General features: G+C 48.5%; 1 protein-coding gene across 1 annotated transcript in view; it reads right to left on the reverse strand.

Annotated features, from left to right (window-relative positions):
• Snd1 (staphylococcal nuclease and tudor domain containing 1) overlaps positions 1-20,320 on the reverse strand; it is a 396,722-nt gene that overhangs the window by 9,687 nt on the left and 366,715 nt on the right. The window contains exon 17 of the mRNA XM_032906855.1: positions 4,414-4,602. Within this exon, the coding sequence (XP_032762746.1) occupies positions 4,414-4,602 (189 nt within the window). The remainder of the gene's footprint in view (positions 1-4,413; positions 4,603-20,320) is intronic.

Consider the following 20,320-nt stretch of genomic DNA (forward strand, 5'->3'; position numbering starts at 1 on the left):
CAGCTAACGAACGGATTCTTGGGGGGCCACTGGAAGGAGCTGAAGGGCAGGCATGCTGCAATTATGGAACCTCCTTGGGTCACCCCAAGTGTACACTTTTGCCGTTCATCAGAAGTGTGTGCCTTTCTATCAAAAGGAGAGGCAAGAGTTCAGGGGATATTGAAGGGAATGGTGAAGACCCATCTAGGCCATCATGCCACACAGAGAAGCGCTTTCCACAATGGCATGGGTAGGGGTAGGGCTTACTCTGGCTGGGTTCCAGCTGTTAACATCTGTCTCCACCACTGTTCTCATTCCATCACCCAGGGACTCAGGACATACATCAGGCCCAGCCCTGGTTGGCCAGGGGAAGCAGGCAGGGAGTGTTAATGTGGAGCTCTGCCTTCCTAGTCAAGTTCCCGATGACAGGATAGTCAAGAGTGCTTTCAAAGAAGGCCTTCCGCTCTCTCTTTAGGCTCCTCTGGCTGGAAGGGGTCAACTTAGCCAGTCACTCTTATCGACTGGGCTCCCAGGCCCTCAGAGCCCTTGGAACTCCACAGATCAATAGGACTCACACAGCCTATAAAATAAGCCTGTCATCACCGCCTTAAATGGGCTGAGCTGCCGCCAGCCACCTTTCTGACCCAACAGTCTTCCCCTTCCTGCCAGCACCCATGCTTCTCACCCTCAATCTCTCAGCACCCTGCTGTGGTGAGGACTTGGGCTGTCTGCAGGGGCCCTTTCCTTCCCTCCCTACACTGCCTACTCCTCTGGCTGCCTCCTTTCCTGGCTTGCAGCTCGGTAAAGAGATGAGGCCTCTGTGCTGGAGAGGATCTGAGAGTCATTCAGAGACCAACCCTCCCCCACCCTACTTCCTGGGCTGTGGCTGTTGGGGAGGGCTCTCCTCAGCTGCGTTCATGAATCTGGAGCTGACTGACAGGGTGAGAGCAGAAACTGCTAATGAGTCCTCAAGTGAAAGAGCCCCAGGCGACAGCACCGGGCTCCCTCCCCGGGGAGAGGGGGCGGAGCTTTGTTGGTAGAAGGCTCAGGTGGGCACCTGCTGAGGTCACAGTGATGCAAATGAAAGCCTGACAGATCCCTCCCCCTCCAACCTCAGGTCTGTTAGCTCACCTGGCAGCAGGGAATAGATACAGCCACCAGGGCTGAGAAGACAATAAAAACAAGGTGCCTACCTATGGAGTGGCAGGTACCACGGGCTGCCAAGCATCCAGGGGTAGAAGAGGAGAGCTGCTCCTCAGGAAACGCACCTTGATTCTAAGTGAGAATTCAACTCTTTGGATGTCGCTCTTTGGGCAGTGGAGCCACAGTGGTTCCTTGTTTTTCTTGGGGGAGAAGGAGCAGCTCAGCTATTCCTTGGGGCTTGGTAGCCAGCGGTCCTAGGCAAGCTGGTAAATGTATCTTTTTGGCTTGATAGAACCGGTCTGCTGGGATGGGTGTGGTCCTCATCCTCAGAACACACCTCTATTGGCTGATAATGCTCTTGTACAGAGCAATCTCATGAGGAAAGACAAACACACTGGCAAGGCCCCTTGCTAGACAGGTGCTGCTTGCCACAGCCTCGAGTGCACATCCCTGCTATGTTCTGTTTGAGGGGATCTTTGGGGTGGATGCTACTCTTCCTGGACCCATGGGAGTTGACTAGGAAAATTCAAAGGCCTTTTCTAGAAGGAGCAGTAACTGTGTACAGAGACACTCCTGGGCTCTTGGCAGAGCCCTGTGGCCAAGGAGATCTTGGCTTAGCAGCAGGGCCCAGGCACATGAGAGCCTGGTAGTTAGCCTCCCAATCTCGGGCACTTGTGAGTGCATTCCTGTGGAGATGTCTTCCTGGCAGTTAGGGTTTATGGCCAGGCTAAAGAACAGAGTCTCTTCTGTTGCAAAGCTAGGGTCATGGTGGATCTGTCTTGGGGCAAGGCGCTGCTGTGACCCTTCCCCTCCTCTGTTCCTGCTGCAGGCTGTTCTGCCAAGCAACAAGTTTCTGATTCCTTCAGGTTCCTTCTATATCTGGAACTTATTAGGGTCCCCTGTTGCTGCAGCTGTCACCAGGGAAGGACCCTATTATGCTGGGCACAGGCATAAGTCAGAATGGGTTAGGAGCAGAGGCTGGCTCTCCTCTGGGTTTCTGGCCCTCTACTCCTTCCTCCCCACCTTCCCCTCACTTTTTCCATGGAGCCCCAGACCCTCCTCCTGACAGGAGAGAGAAATGTGTCCAGGGCATCCATTGGCTGTCTAAACCCAATGTAATATCCCTACTCACTAGGCTCCAGGGGTGTGGCTGGCATGGAGCCATGGTGGCGGAGGCCTTCAAACACACAGCAGGGAGGCCAAGTTCAATAAAAACTAATCAATGGTCAATCCTGCCAAGTTCAAGGCCCTGCTGTGATGAGAAAAGGGGGAGGGGCAGAGAGAAAGAAGGAGGGAGAGACAGAGACAGAGAGAATATTTATCTGTATGTGGTTATCTGCCACCTGTGATTCCCTCCTTGTTCTTGCCCAGAGCCACTAAGTACTGAGGAAAGGGAGGGTGTTTGTTATAGGACACAGGATGGAATTAAATAAATCCAGCAGGGAGGCAGCTAAGTTCTGTAGCCAGGCTCCTGAGGAAGCAGCTTCTAGGCTTCAGCACCATCAGCTTCCTCCAGACAGACGCACTCTCTAACACATGCTCGCACAGGTCACTGTCCAAACGGCTCTTCACATACCTGGTCTCCTGGTTCAGCCCATATGTATGTCTAAATGTTTACACATTGTGAAGGAACCACAATCCGTTATTTCTCAGCAGTGAAGCAGCCTTCAGGAGGTCACAAGTGGGAAATGCAGAGTACACCTGAGACACTCAGGTTACTGTCCCCCAGCTGGCTTCCAAACACCCTCATCAACTGCCAACCCACAGTCCCTAAAAGAGGGACTTGTGGGGAAGGTGGCCCAGGATAGAGGGTTGGGTACTGCATTTTAATTGGACTGGAATAAAATGTGCAGCTCATGTTAAGTAATTAATCTCTGGTAATTACTTAGCATCATCAAGTGGCAGCAACAGAATGACAACTTGAATTCTTTCAGACAAGTCCACTGTGCAGCAAATAAAGATGCCTCGTGTTGCACCTGGCAAGGAACCTCGTCAGCCCCTCAGGGCAGACACCACTCGGGTCCTTACCCAAGCCCACTGAGTGGACAGAGCTGAGGAGGGAGCGTCTAGACTCCAGTGAATTTTCATGTGTGGAGCTGTGCCCTAGGCAGAGATGACTTTAGCTCACACCCTTGGTCCTCAATGCTGCCATACTGGCCCTTTAGTCCCTTCCTAAAGACAGATGCCACAAGGGTGGCAGTCCTAGACTCAGACTCTCCTTCCCTGTGGAAGCCAAGGCTGCCTGCTTCTCCCCCTACCCTCAGGTGACAGGGTTTAAAGTTAGCAAGAACTGGAGCAAGGAAGAAGGGAATGTCCTCTGATGCCCTAAGGCAGCTAGCATCCCTAGATCGCAGCCAGTCTCTGGTGCCCAGCCTCGGTGTTTGAGCCACATCCTTTTGGAGTCTGTCCACCCGTGTTTTCCTGCCACCAAAGTATGTGACACCTTTCCCAATTCCCAGAGGATGACTAAGACAGGGACCCCTAGGTTCAGTACTGAAAGAGACCCTGAGCCAGGAAGTGGCTGCTTTGGCCTGAGGAACACGGTATGTTTAGAGGCACAGAGCCCCCAAACTCCTATTGGCAGGTTATCTTGGCTTTGGGAAGCAAATCTCAAGCCAGATGGCTGCCCTATGGGGAAGGACATATTTATTCTCGGAACAATTTATGGTGTAGCATGGTTGTCCCCCGGAACCCTCTTCAAGCATAGGAGCTCTGACAGATTGGTGGCCGACTGATTTATCCTACTATGAGGCAGGCTATAAGTCAATGGAGACAGGCTAGTGTGGGAAGGGGCCAGCCCAGCTCCTACCCCAAAGCCACAGAGTTCTTTAATAGTCAATTTGTTTCCAAAAGCTTCTTTGGATCCACCTCCCTTGTCTCTTCAATGTAGTATCAGACACTGGTTATAAATCTGCTGTTCTAAGGACTCCATGCATCTTGTTGGGCTGCTGCCCTGAAGGGCAGTAGTAAGGAAACTCAGTGTTGGGCTGACCAGAGCCTGGTGGACACTGTCTGAGAAGGGCAGGCTGACCCTCAGGCCCTTCACCAGTGGTGTCCTTGACACTTCTTCCACTGCTCCAATGCTATCATCTAGATGTTCTAGCTGTAGGCCTGGGACACCACTGGGAAGCTTCCAGATTGACAATCTTGGCCCACTGAAGGGCTGCGTCTGGCTTTTTGATCAAAGGCACCTGAGGCAGCACCTTATCCTTTGCCCTTCGGTGTGTGGGAAGGAGGAGGTAAGAAAAAAGCACATGCTGGGGGCTGACTGGCACAGTCTGCACTTGGTACCTTCTCTTTCCTCTGCTTGGCAGCTTCCTCAGCAGACAGGAGAGGCTTGTAGTAGGCGCTGCGCTCAGCAGTGAAGTGGACCTTGGAAAGCGCGTGCTCCACCAGCAAGACAGACAGGTTAGCCCCATCCATGTGTAGCCAGCCAATGAAGTTGCCAGCCTTATCCATGCTCTCTACCTCTACCTCCACCTGGAAACAAAAGACAGGGTATATGTGTCAGCTCATGGGCACAGTTCTGCAAATTCGAGGCTTGAGAATGGCACCAAGGTCACTTCCATTTTCATTCTATGTAGCAGAAGCAGCTAGACCCAGAGAAGTCCTGAGTGATTGTATTGTTGACATAAGTGCAGCCATGTCAAGGACCCCAATGCCAATGCCCCATGGAAGTGGCAAAACCTTTCCCAAGTGAGGCTCAGAGGGAAGAGTGCAAACCCTTCTTGCATCAGTGTGAACGCTGACGGTGTGCAGAAACTCTAGACTGTAGCTTTCTCCCCACCCATGCTTACAGCTTGAAGACAGCTCCTACGGAGATGAGCTAAACCTGTTTCCTTGTTTAGCTGTATGTAAAAATCCTGTCTTCCTGTTTATCTCAGTGCAATAACCCTGCATCACGGTTCAAGTGTATAGAATTAAACATACTGTACTTAAGCTTCTCCATCAGAGTGCCCGGGCCGCCTGATCCCAGGTTTTCTGTGTTGTGTGTCTGTCTGTTCTTTATGTCCTCACTGACCCACTTAGGTCAATCCCTGCAGCTGTGCAGAGCGCAGCACTCGAGACTCATCATTCTGCGTTCTCTCCCACCCTTCCTTTTGGCAGAGAGCTGCTGGGGTGCACTTGACTCACTTTGGCTGAAGGAGGCCCTCTGCTTAGCTGTGCATATGTGTGTACAGGAGTGAGGGGAGAAGCAGGCTGAATGTGGTGCACCCTACCCTTCCTCATCCACCCCAGCTTTTGTGGGGAAGGCAGGCAGGCTCAGGAACAAGATAATCCCCGGGGAGAGGGAGACTGAATTCTTCCAGGAAGAACTGAAAGGATTAATGTTTAATGGAGGCAATTAAGGAGGCTTCCAGAAAGCCAGGGGAAGAGAGGAGAGGACAGGTAAGGCAGGAGGGTGTAGGTGGAGCTGCATTAGCACAGGGGCAGTTTAGGGGAGAAAAGCAGACAGGTGGGGTCATGAGCACAAGCCCAGATACTGGGTTAGAGTCTGGGGATCTTAGACATTCTCCATGGAAGGCTCTGTCCCTAGGAACAGACTCAGTTCCTTCAAGAGGGTGGTCCAGGGTTGTATCTTTTGGGGAGGCTGACCTTAGAAAAGCAAAAGCCTATGATAAGTTTTCCTTGAGTCTCTCTAGACCTTCGTTCTTCCTCAGCTAAAGGGGCCTATAAAAGCCCTTGCTGCTAAATGTAAGAACTTGTATTAATTTAAATGGCTTCAAGCTCGATTAAGCAATAAAACGAATGTCTAAATACCTGGGAATTCTCAAAGCCTGAACTGGCGCCAGTGGCAGTGGGCTTGAAAGAATAAGAGTGGACAGTTGGGAAATGCCCAGTGATGTTACTCCCTAGACAGAGGTGCCTGGGTTGGGGAGGGACAGAGACAAGATAATGGGATAATATGTCAAAGGGGCAGGACCAGGAGGCAGGGCCCTGACTGCACCCTAGTGTACACACTGTTTTGTTCCTTAGGCCCATTCCTAATCCTCTGAAGAGAAATGGCAGTTTAGATTGGAGTGTGACACAGGGGATATGCAGAAACCACTAACTGAGGAAAAGAATGCTAGGCAGATTCCAGCTGGCTTTCTGGTTGAGTTTGCAGGGATGCTGAGAGGGAATGACTTGGAGCTAGACACGCAGAACCAGTAACACACAGTGGCCTGACTTATCTTTTTACACTGCCTCCAGCAGGCCAAGCTCACCCCCTCCCTGGACTTCAATAGCTTGTCTCAGGAGCAGTCCCTCTTTCTGCTGAGGTAATAATGCTGGCCCTTCCAGCATCCAGACTTAGGACCTACAGCTCTTCTGCAGAGCTACATGTAGTGGGAAGGACCAGCAGTTAGTGCCTGGTAGGTTCTGAGACAGGTTTCTCCTTGCTCTGAGTCTAGCAATTAGCTTGAGAAGAACAGTTGGTACTTAAGAGTTTGACGCTCTGATCCACCTTGCAAAAGCCCAGGGCACTGCAAGCTTGAGTGTCTTTCAGGGAAAGGACTGAGTGAGTTGAAGAGGTCATCAGACCTGCACTTACAAGATAAAACTGTGATGGGCATGATATCACTGTAAAGACCACCTTTCCTTTGTCTAAATTTGCTAAGTTTTACCAAACAGGGCAAGGCCAAAAAGCAGTAGGTCTCAGAGGAACTCGGGGGCGGCAGTGGGAAGAACAGACAGGCTGGTTGCCTTGTAGTTGGAAGCTCAGGGGACATGTGCCGAGCCAAAAGCAAATGGGGCTGGTTCAGTTCCCAGCCAACATGGAGTCCAAGCCCATACCAGTCCCCTCCCTCTCTGACCCATTGTGTTCCACACTCTCAGCAGCCAAGTGTTCTCCCATTCCTGACAAATAAACAAGTAAAATAGAGGAGGACTCCCCTGTATGGCCACCCAGCACCCCTCCAGGCTTGGCAGCCCCCAGGCAGCTTGCAGTAGGCCAGTGTGGTTTTCTGCAGCGGGTTGGGCTGTTGGCACTGATGTAAGAAGCACAGAAATGGGTTGCTCAGGCAACCAGGCAGGAACAATCTCTCTCATCCTACACAGTGCCATGCTCAGACCTCACTACACATGGCAAACCCTAACCTGACATCAGGTTTTCTGAAGTCAGGATCCAGATGCTTTCTCCAGGGCTTGCCAGGGAGAACCGGCAACTAGTGGATATACCTGGGGCCAATCCACCAAGGAGCAGTGGATTCTCCCTGGCAAGCAAGCCTAGACCTCACATGTATCCAGCTTCCTTCTGACTGCAATCGATGTGCTAACTTGGGCTTGACAAGTCCCTAGGCCCAGCCAGCAGCAGAGGAAAGAAATCTCTGGCCTTGGGCAGTGTGCTGCCACCGGTTCTATCTGGGGTTGCAGAGGGAGGTAAAGCTGTTGCCAGTGGGGCTCAGCCTCCTCTTTCATTACAGCTGCCAGTGACAATGACATAGTAATTCCTCAGTCAAAAGCTCTCGGGGGTGGGGGAGGTGTGGTGTGGTGTGTGTGGCCCGGCTACTGTTTCTGCAGGCTCCTGAGTTACTTGGCTCCTGGTCTTTGTCGTCAAGTCCCATGTTATAGGTCCACCTTCCTAGACACACTTTGGCCTGGATAGGTGCTGGAAGTCTGTGACACTTTTTTGGCATAGAGAATTATGGGCCTCATGAGCACAGGTTAAGCAGGAGCCTAATAGTAGAGTGTATGTACAACCTCCTCCACTTCTCTGTTTTGACCGACTGCCAGGGATCTGTGGTTTAACTGTGACAGGATCTGCACCTATACAAATTCTAGTTTTCGGTTTAGCTCCAGGATTCCAACTTCTGGGATTTCCTCCCCACTTCCCCCAAGAAAGCCAAGGATGGCTGTGTTTATTTATAGTTCAAGCTACTTAGAATATTTAGAAGGCTGAAGCAGGAAGATCACTTGAGCCCAGGAGTTTAAGGTTTAACATAGGCAGCACAGGCAGCTGTGAAAAACAGACATGTTCACAGTGAGAATGAGGAGGAGAAAGAGAAAATAGACTAGATAAAGACCTTGAACTCCTGATCCTCTTGCTTCTATCTCCCTAGTGCTGGGATTACAGGAGTGTGGCACTATGCCTGGTTTTATTCATTCTTTTTATAGTGCTGGGAATCAACCCAGGGCTACGTGCATGCTAGGCTATTGCTCTACTACTGAGGTATAGCCTCCACCTGCACAGTCCGTTCTTATTACCCAGGATAGTGTTCTAAACTGACCATGAACACTGAATTAGAAAACACTGAACTGCTGGGCCTGGTGGTGCAAGCTTTGCATTTGTACTCAGGAAGCAGGGGCAGGTGAGGATCTCTGTGAGTTTGAGGTCAGCCTAATCTACAGAGCAAGCCTCAGGACAGTCAAGGCTACACAGAGAAACCTTGACTTAAAAACAAAACAGGGATTGGAGAGATGGCTCAGAGGTTAAAGCACTATCTGTTCTTCTAGAGGTCCTGAGTTCAATTCTCAGCAACCACATGATAGCTCTTACCCATCTATTATAGGATCTGTTGCCCTCTTCTGATGTGCAGGTGTACATGCATAGAGTACTCATATACATAAAATAAATAGACCTTTAAAAGAAAGGAAAACAAAACAAAAACAAACAAACAAAAAACCCAAAAAACTGAACCATTACTCTAGAGCAAATAAAAGGTTTAGGAACCTGGCAGCCTATTATTACCTGTTTGTCAAAAGATTAATATGTAACCTTGTTCTAAATGTGTTTCTGTTTAAAGATAGCTTATTTACTATGTATCATTGACTCATTTACACTGAGTTCTCAGACAATAGCACCATAAGAGATCATGCTTGAATGACTGTTATGTAATATGTATGTTTTCTTTAAGGTATATACCAGCAGTACTCTTGCTTGGGACCATTTTTCTATGAGAAAAATCACTAAGAGAAAGACACTAAACAGATCACAAAGAGAATAATGTTATACTTAAGAGCTAAAACGAGGAGGTGAAATTATCCAGGCATACTACACTGCACCTTTAACCCTGGCAACTGGGAGGCAAAGAGATCTCTGAGTTCTAGGCCACCCTAGCCTACACAGAGAGTTCCAGGCCAGCTAGGGCTATATATTAAGACCCCAATCTAAAAATAAATAAGTAAATAAAAGTCTCAAAGCCCTAGGTATTGTGGTCTATGCCTGTGATCCTAGTACTGGGGAGGGGAAGTAGGTGTAGGAGGACAAGGAGTTCAAGGCCACCCTCAAGTCTGAGGCCAAGTCTGAGGCCACTGCCGGCTTAGGTAGATACTATGTCAAAAGGAAGCCGAAGTACTGCTTTGCTCCACCTGAGCTGGGACACGCCTGACAAGAAACGCAGGCTTCTTCACACTCTGCATGTTTACAAATGACTGAAACAGCACAGGGTTAGTGAGCATGTAAACTGGCAAACCCCAAACCTGCAAATGGTGAGGACTGACTACATATAGATCAATCCTTACAAGTTGCCTCAAATTATAGACAGTAGCTACTGGAGATTTATTCCTGTGAAATATACAAGAAACTTCTTCTTGCCCAACTGGCAATTGCAAACATTAACTGAGATCTTTACCCATGGAGTGCTGTGCAAACTGGAAAAAAAAAAAAAAAAGCAATCTGATTCAGTCGCTTTAGCATCTTGGAGTGTTTCAGAAGTGATCTAGACGCAATAGTTTCTGTGGGAGGAGTCCTACAGTGAGGGTTACATCAAGGAATTGAGGTCTTAGGGGATCACCATGAATTGTCATCCTCTCAGAGAGGACATTTACGCACACGGGTGGTCATGGTCTTGCAGGTACCTCAGAGTATGCATATGTTTACATAAAAGCAGACAGACAGTGGCTCTTGAGTCTCTTGTTGGGTATATGACAGAACTGAGACCTAAGGAAAATGATACTGAGGAAGGTGAAGACTTCCTGACAGACTCCAAGGGACAGGTGATACCATCCTGAGGCAGTGGCTTGGGGTAGCTAGTTAAGGCAGGTGTGCCCCCCGGAGTTGAAAGACACTCCTGTTTGCCTTTCTTTTTCTGTCAGCACCTGTGACCTCTGCCCTTGATGGTGACAGAGTGACTCTGGATTTTGTAGTTGATGGACACCTGAGCTAGACCAGTCCCAGTGCACTGTGTTCTGCTTGGTTTCAGCACCACTTCTGGCATCACCTGCCAAAGGCCACCCTATGAATACGTGGAACTCAGCTTCTTCTGACTTTCAGGGGCCTGAATGCAGCAGAGAGGTTAAGAATGGGAAGTGTGGAGATAGGTGGCCGAGCCAAATCCACTCACCTCCTGTTTGCACTGTGGTGAATTGCTTAACTTCTTTGTGCCTTAAAAAACAAAACAAAACAAAAAAACTTGCTAGAAACTTGGGGGAGTGGGTACCTACCCAGAGGGTTTGTTATTGTGATTAAATGAGTCCAATATAAATATGCTAAATGCAGAGTGTTGATATGTAAATGTTTCTTCGCGATTTTTCTCTGCTGCCTGATAGGAATACTTGTTTCATTTTCAAATGTCTTCATCCCACAGCTAGAATGTTAGTTACACCAGGGAATGAAGCTTTTTTTATACTCAAAAAATTTTCCAGAGCTTGAGAGCATCTACTGCTTGGGTTCAGGGATTAGAAATACATGATTTTGGGAATCAGAAGGACTATGGTTCAACCCTTAGCACTAGTTGTGATTTGGGAGGGAAAGACAAACAATCTCTTCTAGACTCATTACAAGGAGAACAAGGAGAGGGAGATATGTACTAAGTGGGGTAACACAAAAATGTTTCTCCAATCAACTAATGCCAAGAGCTTATGGGCTGCTTCTACACATCTAAGTTATGCGCAGAAGCTGTCCTCCTTGGTCAAGCATACACTGAGCTTTACATACCTGGGACCAATCCTGCTTAGTGAGCCCTGTCATTCTCTACCCTCCCTAAAAATGTTGGGTTTCTTGTACTGGAGGTCCTTATAAACAAGTGAAGGTTAGCCAAATGGGGTTGACGGGAAGTGCTCAGGCATGGTTCACTGTTCCCAAATTCACCCAGACAGACAGATGCCTACCTGCTTAGTGTGTGTGTTCTCCTCGCCATCAAGCTAAAGGGGTGGGATTTGAGAGTCAGCCGTGCTCAGGGGGACAAAACATTAGGCACACTGGACCCGGTCTGTCTGTGGGCTAGGGTAGTCAGATGGGCCTTCTGCCTCACAGTGGGACACACCCTCCTGCTCCCAGGCACATTAATGTGCCACTAATGAAATTGTTCTGGCTTATTTACCAAATTAATAAAATGGCACAGGCTGTTAATCTGCATGTCTCCTAATTACTGAGGAAGAGCTCCTGGTGCCCAGGCAACACGCACACCTCAGTGCCCACCCAGCTGTGCTGTGGGCTTTCTTTCTGCCTGAGGCTGGGTAAGGAAGGCAAGAAGAGGGGGGCGAGGGACGGAGAACTGGAAGCGACCACCAGTTCTCTGACTTGGAGCAGAGGGAGGATGGTGGTGGCCAGCAATTTGTGTCATTTCTACAGCTTCTCTTTCAGTGGCCTTTGTGCCCTCACTTCCAGAAATATATACTCAGTTTCGGTCTCCGCCTTCAAATTGTCCCCCTTTCCCCTTGTCTGGATTCTGTCCAGCTCCTTAACACAGGAACTACTTCAATCAGAGACAGGCAGTGGGGCTGAGTCATTCTCCTGCTCTAAGCGGGAACATACTCCTTGCTTGGGGTGCAATGCAGGCTACAGAGCCACTTGGGGTTTGCCAGGGGTGTGGAGGAAGGGAGAGAAAGAAAAGCCAGGCAAGGCTGACTGTTTGCTAATGCCTTCTCTTAACTTTTGGACTTCCTAGCCATTCCACTTCCAGATTCTCTCCTCAAGTGAAGGAGGGGTGGAACTGAATGTGCTTGTGTGTGCACGCATGTGCACACATGTATGCTGGGGTGGGAGACATAAGACTTCTTAGGTATTAAACCACAAAGGGAGCTCTGAGCTCAGCCCTCTCTGGGGTTTGGGGCGTGTCCTAACATCTACTGCAGATGCTGATCTGGATGCCTCGTATCACTAAAGGGCAAAGGTATAGCTACTTCCTCCTCCTGAAGCCCTTTCAGGTCACAATACAGTGAGGACACGGGAAAGAAGAAGGTGTGCATGAGAGATTACCTCTGCTGAGTTCCGGTAGCTAGGGTACCAAGGGCAAAAGGTAGACTAGGGAAGGACAGCAAGGGGAGTTCATGTTTCATACAATGAATGCAGGCAGCCAAAGGAGACAGTGCAGGTGAGATTTACTGGCTATGGGCATAGGACCACACACGTATATACCAGCTTTGTGCCTGGAAGATGGAGAACAGCAGTATCTCCTCGAGGGTACTGGCATAGCCTATGCACAATGCCTAAGGCAGCACAAAAAATGACTAGAGCCTTCAGTCAGCCTGAGATCCAGGGGTTGGGAGCCTACAGAATTCCTGGAAGATAGCCCTGGGGGTGCCCCAACCACAGCCCAAGGGCACCTGGAAAGGAAGACTGTGTACATGGTTGTGCACAGATGTGGCTTTGTTTCTCTAGGGGGTGGACCAGGAACCCATGGGGCTAGCTCTAGGGAGATCATGTTGGGGGTTCCAACCACAGGCTTTAGGGGGCAGAAATCCCCATCATTCTCATATCGGCCATAGTCATGATTTCAACTCTAAGTCATCAGCGACGGCCAGGCTAAATGGCTCATATAACCAATGAGGAATAGAGAAATGCTTTGGTCTCCAACTGTCAAAGTTACTGTCTCCTATTGGCTGGTGCATCATACCTGATTTTGGGCTCAGTAAAGTGAGTTGACCCATTTCTGAGGCTCTCTTCGGTCTGGATTTTATGAGACTGTGGTAAAGGAACATACACAGAAGAAGGCGAGATGCATCAAAAGAAAAGCAATGAGTTACGTGAGGAAGAAGGCAGGTGGGGAAACCTTGCTTGTCAGTCATGTCTCATAGGAGGTAAGGTGGAAGGGAAGGGTAAGAAGCAGAAAGAATGATTAACCGATGTTGTGAGCTGGGGACACTGCAGCTTCTTCCTTTATGGCTTGGCTGGTTTGTTGCCATAGGTTCATGTGTGCAACCTTGGTCTGAAAGAAAGTGTGGCAGAACCCAAAGTATGGTAGTTTGAGAACTGGGGAATCTTTTTAAGTAGGCTAGAGGGCATAGTTGCATGTACAAACAAGTCAGAACTTTGGAGGTTGAGGCAGGAGGATCATGAGTCTCCCTTGGCTTACATAATGAGATCTTACTGCAATGCAGTTACCACTATCACCAAATCAACCCCTCAGCCAGCCAGCCAGCCAGCCAGCCAGCCAGCCAGCCAGCCAGCCAGCCAGCCAGCCAGCCAGCCAGCCAGCCAACCAACAAAAAAGTGGGACCTGGTGGAAGGGAATTAGGTCACAAGGATATCACCTGTGGAAGGATGGATGCGCTTGTTACAGAACAGTAAGGCCATTCTCTTCCTACCTCTCTTGTTTTCTGTTTATCATAAACTGTTTTTCTCTTACAGGTGCTCCAGACAGAATGCCATCCACAACCATGACATCAGTGCTGGTGACAAAAGCATCCTCTTGGGCTTCCCAAACTGTAAAACTGTGAGCCCAAATAAACTAATTAAAAACAAACAAAACCCCAAAGCAACAATCAAAATTAAAATACCCTAAACAAACAAACAAACAAAAGCACCCTAAACTAAGAAACAACAACAACAATAACAACAACAAAAAACACAACCCTCAAACTAACCAGTACCATTTATTCTGTTATAGCAACACCAGACAGTCACCAGACAGTCAAAGACTCCAACCCACTCATTCTGCCCAGCCTTTTGTGAGAATGTGAGTAGAACTCCAGGGCAACCAGAGCATAACTGAGCTCCCTTTATGACAGAGAGGGAACCATGCCATGGAGCTAGGTTTTCCTCCATCACTGATGCTGCATGAAAGCTGTGGTGATGCTGCCATGGCCAGAGTGAGAACTCGAAGAGACACTTCACCTTAATATAGTAGCAGTTTAACACGGCCAACTCAAGGCCTCCCCCCGAGGCCACACACACACCAACTTCTTTCAGAGACGATGAACATTAACACAATGCAATTAATAATTCAATGCTTTGGGAGCTGGGAGGCTGTGCCTCTGAAAGGCCTCCTGGGTCTCATTACCATCAGTGCAATGCAGTGGGGAGTGGGCAGGCAGCAGCAAGCTCCTTCACAAGCTGCTGGCACAGTGTGGCTCCCCCACCAATACCTCCTTGAGATGCCCTGCCACCTCTACACCACATGATCTTTCATGATCAACCCATATCGATAATTGCTTTTCCAAACAATTTCTTTTCTGACATCTTAGCACTGAGCCATGCCAAAGCCCAGAAGTCCAGCCAGGGTGGCACAATAGAAAGTGAGGCCAAGAAGCTACTGGAAATGCAGGGAAAGCCTGGGGAACAAGAGAGATGACTGGGCTAGAGGGCCCTCCTCCTCCCCTACCTCTATGGTGAGGATGAGGGTGGGAACATACTTTCTATCCTGCCCGAGGCAGAGAAGTGGGAGCCCAGGCGATCAGCATCAGGAGTCTGCTGGGAAATGGAAACCTGCTGACTCCAGGCCTTTGCAAGCGGTAACACAGTTTACAAACTGACGCAATCTGTTCCTTTGGTGCAGACAATAAGGAAAGCAGACTGTTAGTCTTCCCAGGAAAACCCCAGGCTGGAGGCTGGAGGGAGAGTTAACTCTCTCTTCCCCAAGCTTCTCCTAGGAAATGTGACAGAACTGGAAGGTGCCTCACTGAGCAAGAGGCATGCTTTGAGATTTTTCTGAATGGTTCTGATCCTTCTGGTGCTTGCTAGCTGATGTGGAGAGTGGTCTTAGCCAAAAGGAGGCATGAAAACTGTTTTCTATTTGATGCCTCCTGACAACACTCTCTACTAGAGGCCTTCGCATGGGCCACAAGGTCACTCTGAATGACCTTGCCCAAGCCCAGCCAGTGTATTCTCTGGCTTCAAAAGCTATACCTGCCTTGAAGGGACACAAAGCTAGGCTTCAGCCTATTTTTGTAGTAGGAAAATCAATGTGTGTATGATCTATGTAGCAACTGCCCAAGGCTAGCAAACCTCTTGCATGGACTGACTATAAGTAACTAAATGGCCTACCAGGTCATGTTCAAATGGCAGTTTTCTATTGCAGACCCCGACTCTCAAGCTCCTTTACCCAACACACTGTGGGCAATGTCACTGAGAGGACCTCTACTGAAGACCCACTTAGATTGGTATCCATGGTTATTTCTCTCCTCTCCCTCCATTTTAATGGGAAAAAGAAACCCAGCAGGCACCAGATCCCTCTTCTGTTACCATAGACACCTCTCCTGTCACTTAGCTTCAATGCTGCCTTTCTGGTTGCTGCCCATCACCACCATCCAGATCTTATCCTGCAGGAAACCTGGCCTGGCCACCTTCCTCTCCTCATCCAGAGCTTTCTGCACATGACCATTCCCTCCATCCCGCTTGCCCAGTCCAATGTACCAGTTCCTACGGACTATTACTTCACGAGGACACTCAGGACCTCTTCATTGCCGTTTTCATAATTTCTTTACAGACTTCATCATTTCTGACCTTTCAAATGATCTGACCAAGCTAAGCAACCCCTATCTTTTTGAAATGATCTGTTTTTAGATCTCTGATTCTCAACCTTGGCTTTTTCTTGATCTCAGTTGAGAACTCTTCCCCAGCAGCAGGACCTTTGAACACAGATATCCCCAGGGCACATTTTAAGGTGTGGAGAGTTCCTCCACTCTATTACCCCACATGGCCAGAGTACCCACAGCCTAAGCCTCACTACCTAATTTAACCTCACCAGGCAGAGATGAAGGGACTGAGTCCAACCCTCACTTGCCCTCCTACTGGGAAGTCCTCTCTTCTCAAGTGCCAGTGAGGGATACTTTTTGGGCTCCATGTACTGTCACAAATGACCTTCACTCAAAATGATTCTATTGACTGGGATTCTTCCTCCCTTTATCTCTACTGCCCCACACTTCAGGTTGGGTCTTAGCTGTAGGTAACACATTCCTCACTGCTGTCCTCACCAGCCTCTCTATGTTCTCACAGGATGTGCCTTTTTCTAGGCAATGTGGCACAATGGTTAGAAGCAGGCTCTGGAGCCAGATTATCTGTTTCAAATCTTGCTTTACTGGCTAGCAACATGACTATACATAATGTATTTAATCATTAAGGGCTTAGGACATTCTCTATGTCAAATGAGCATAATGAAGGAGTGCCATCTCAAAGGGCTTTGATAAAGAATATGTCAAACAGGGCTGGAGAGATGGCTCAGCGGTTAAGAGCACTGGCTGCTCTTCCAGAGGTCCTGAGTTCAATCCCCAGCAACCACATGGTGGCTCACAACCATCTGTAATGGGATCCGATGCCCTCTTCTGGTGTGTCTGAAGAGAGCAACAGTGTATTCGTATATATATAATAAATAAATAAATCTTAAAAAAATATGCCAAACACTTAAGAGTTTGGCTTATAGTTAGTAGTCAGCACATTTAAAAAAAAATCTGCATCTATCACCATTCTGCTAAAGTTCTTTGTTTTCTACTGGAGTTCAAATTTCTCAGCATAGTATAGTGTTAAGTATAGTCATCACTAGGATCTGCTGGATCTTAGCCCTCACTATTTTAATCCAGGCATGCCAAATGCCTCCTATTCCATATATGCTCTGCCTTTCTAGGCCTCAGCACATGCTATCCCTTAGTTAGAATGTTCCACCCTACTACTGCAGCTGCAAACTCCTGCCCAGAGGATTTGGCAGTCCCGATTTCACTTGAACCGTGTCAGTATATACTTAGGATTTTTTTTTTCTCATGGCTCATCTCATCTCAGTGTCACAATACTAGAATGACACTTCTTAATGGTCCCTGGTAAGCATTCAATAAGTAGCTGGAAGGTGAAAGGTCCTAGTTTTCTTAGCTCATCATAATCAGATTGGGAGAAAGTACTTAACTGTGTCTATACACAGCGGCACTGAAATGATCCCAGACGCCTGTTTGAGACACTCTCTGCCATAGGGGCTGGTTCACAGCTGCTCTGTTGTAGCAGACCTGCCCATGGGAGCCCAGAGGGCTGAAGCCTGGCCTGGGTCAGAGCAGTCGGTGCTGATGACTCAGAAGCAGCCCAGACACAGTAAGCAGAAGGGGCTCTTTTGTACTTGGCTTTGTCTGGGCTGAATATAACTGGAGCAAGAATGGGTTTCTCTATTTATCCAGGCATGAGTGCAGGCAGCAGCTGTGTATACCTCCTCCTAGTCTCCTACATATCCATCGCCTCCTGGCTACTGACCCCTCAGCAAGAAGTGGGGAAGAGCAAGAGCAGATAGGACACATGAGGTGCACAGTACAGAAGTTAAGAGGCTGGAGCAGATGCAGAGGTGAGGCCAGAGAGACAGTGCTAATTCTTCCAAGCAAGGAGTTAGGTCATATAGGTCAGGCCTCTGTCACTTAGGGAACAAGGACTAAGAAAGCTTTATGCTACAGGTCACCTATGAGCACCAAGGGGTTTTAGGCCTCTGGGAGAATGCAGAAACCTTGGGCTGTGGCCATAGGTCTGCTCACAAACTATTGGGGTGTTTTCTGTACTATCACCTGACCTCTTAGCAAAAGGGACATACTTATTCTTCTTGCAGACTATAAAAAGAGCTATAGCAAATAGCTTGAATGGACAGAAATTCTACACTTTCTGCAACTGCCCACTTCCCTTATCACCCACCCTTGCAGATCATCCCAAGGAAGCCCCCGGCTCTGTATTTATCCCTACCCTCTTCAACCCATCCTCCCCTGTGTGCCAATCCATGCACTGTGCATGCTGCGTGCAGGAAGGCATCCTTTAATGATCTGTGCTTGGTACTATTGTGGGCTGGCAATAATTCTCTTAACTTCCAGTCCAACACAAAAGAACAGAAGGTCCTAGGTTCTCCTTGGACCCCATCAAGGAGCTGCTTTTAGACCTAAGAGAAAAGAGAGCTGAGCACTGTTTGAGTTATGCCCCTGTCTGCTACATGCTTCCAAACTGTTTCAAATTCCTACCACAGAGAAAAAGAAACATCCTTTGAGATGATGCTGAGCCTGGAAGATGCTCTGAGAGCCTAAGCAGTATCAGTGCTAGAGGGCTGTTCTCCGTGAACCCTTCTGCACAGACAACAACTTGATTCTTGCCTTCTATGACCCACGGGGAGCATGATCTCTCTGGCATCTCAGTAATGCACAGAAAAGCCCATGGGTAAAAGCTGCCCATTATAAGGTTTGAGCATGTACACATGAAATAAGGATAAATGCAGCCTGCCAGAGGCCAGATCGGCCTGGTTAATGACAGGGCCCTGCCCTCTTCTATGTGGAAAGGTTGGTCTTCCTCCTGCTGACTATTCCTTGCTAATGACAATTAAAATATGGCATCACTTGTGCCCTCTCAAATTGGAGCACTAATTGGCTCTAACCCTTCCAAACACTTAGTGTAGGGCTATAGTTTACATTAAGACACTTCTGGATGTGCCCAGAGCTCTGCCTATCTTATTCTGGGGCAGGTCCCAGTGTTTCCAGCCCACAAAGAGAATGGAACAATGGGCCTGGACATGTGGTATGCAGATCTACACTAGAACCACATTCTTCCTTCACTTTACTCCTAGCCCATGATACAGGCTTTCCTATCCTCTTAGTGAGATTAGACACACACACACACACACACACACACACACACACACACACACACACACACACACACACACACACACACAAAGACTTTTTTAGTCAAGGGAAAAAAGATGTACAGAGAGTCACAGCTTGGCTGTGGATGGACTCTGTCTTCCTGACTGGAAGTAGTGTTCCATTAATCTTGATATTTTTTCCTTCCTTCTAATCTCAATCAAATGTCCCAAATATAACTCAGTACAACAAAGCCCCAGGAGTCAGTTGGTGTTACCTTTGCCCTAAGGTATTTGCTGAGGCTGACTCTGCCCCATTCTGAGACAGGGGATAGCTGGCCTCATTCAGTGTGCTCCACCTCCTGGCTCTGTTGTACTAGGAAGAATGCCATAAGCCATGTGCTCTCTGCTCCCTGTAGGGAAATGGCCCTAAGGAAGGGGTGTTCAGAAATTAGAGAGAGGAAATGAGGATGCTCAGTGTCTCCCAAGATCACCCAGAAGTCACAATTAGCATCTGAATCCTTTTGACCTGAAGGAGGAACAGTGAACTGACCTGGCATCAGTTGAGCTGCCTCTTCTGACAGAGGACACTTGGATGCAGCTACTGCTGTCAACACAGCTTTTCCCGCTGTGGCCTTCCTGTTACAGTGCCCTCAGACAAAGCTCTGAGACTCCTGCCACCACCCCGACACTCAGTGTAAATACCATTTAAGCAATTTCATTTCTTTCAATGCCTTCTGGGGGTGCTCTCTATGGCCTGTTGCTCCTGAGCTGTTGCTTAGAGTCAGTGCACAGGGAAAAGCAGAGAGGGAGAGTCAGAGGCAGCAAGCAAGAAGGAAAAGGCCAATCCTAATCTCCCTCTAAGCAGGGACTTACTGAGATGCCACGAGGACATCAGGAAAGAAAAAAGGAAGGACTAAAGAGATTTTTAGCATTGTCTACTTTCCCAAGATGAAGCACGCTAGACAGGGCTGACGTACGCACCCCTACCAGCCTCATTTCTTCAAGAACCCTCTGCTTTGCTTGCTGTGTGTGCTGCCCATCCCCACCTCTTAAATCCCTATCTCAGAGCACAAGCCTATATCAGGGTTGTGATAGTTGGGCAAGGAGTCTCGCCTACGCAGGTAAGAGGAGACAGAATTCATTCTGAGGAAGCTAAGCCTTTACTGATCGAGAACACTATGGTAAGCTTGTCCTAGAAGGTGCTATCTAGAATGTATAGTGAAATTATGGGCAGTAGTAATTTCACAGTAATTTCCCACAGCTCTCTGTCTTCCAAGAAGCTTTCCTTCACCTACTTTTCCTAAAAACTAATGCCATTTGGTGTTCAGATCGACCCTGTATCAACTTGCGCCAGCTTTCTTTGACCCTTTGTGTGTTCTTTCTGAACGAGGTGGTTGTTTTCTGGTTTCTGTTCAACCCATTTGGGTCCCCAGAGCTTGCACAAGTGCAGCAGGATCCTAGGCAGTGCTGGAAGGGCTGGGGGAAGAAGGATCCTGCACCGTTTGGGGAGAGACTATGCTTGGCAGGTGGAA

Source organism: Rattus rattus, chromosome 6, assembly GCF_011064425.1.
Source record: "Rattus rattus isolate New Zealand chromosome 6, Rrattus_CSIRO_v1, whole genome shotgun sequence".
NCBI lineage: Eukaryota > Metazoa > Chordata > Mammalia > Rodentia > Muridae > Rattus > Rattus rattus.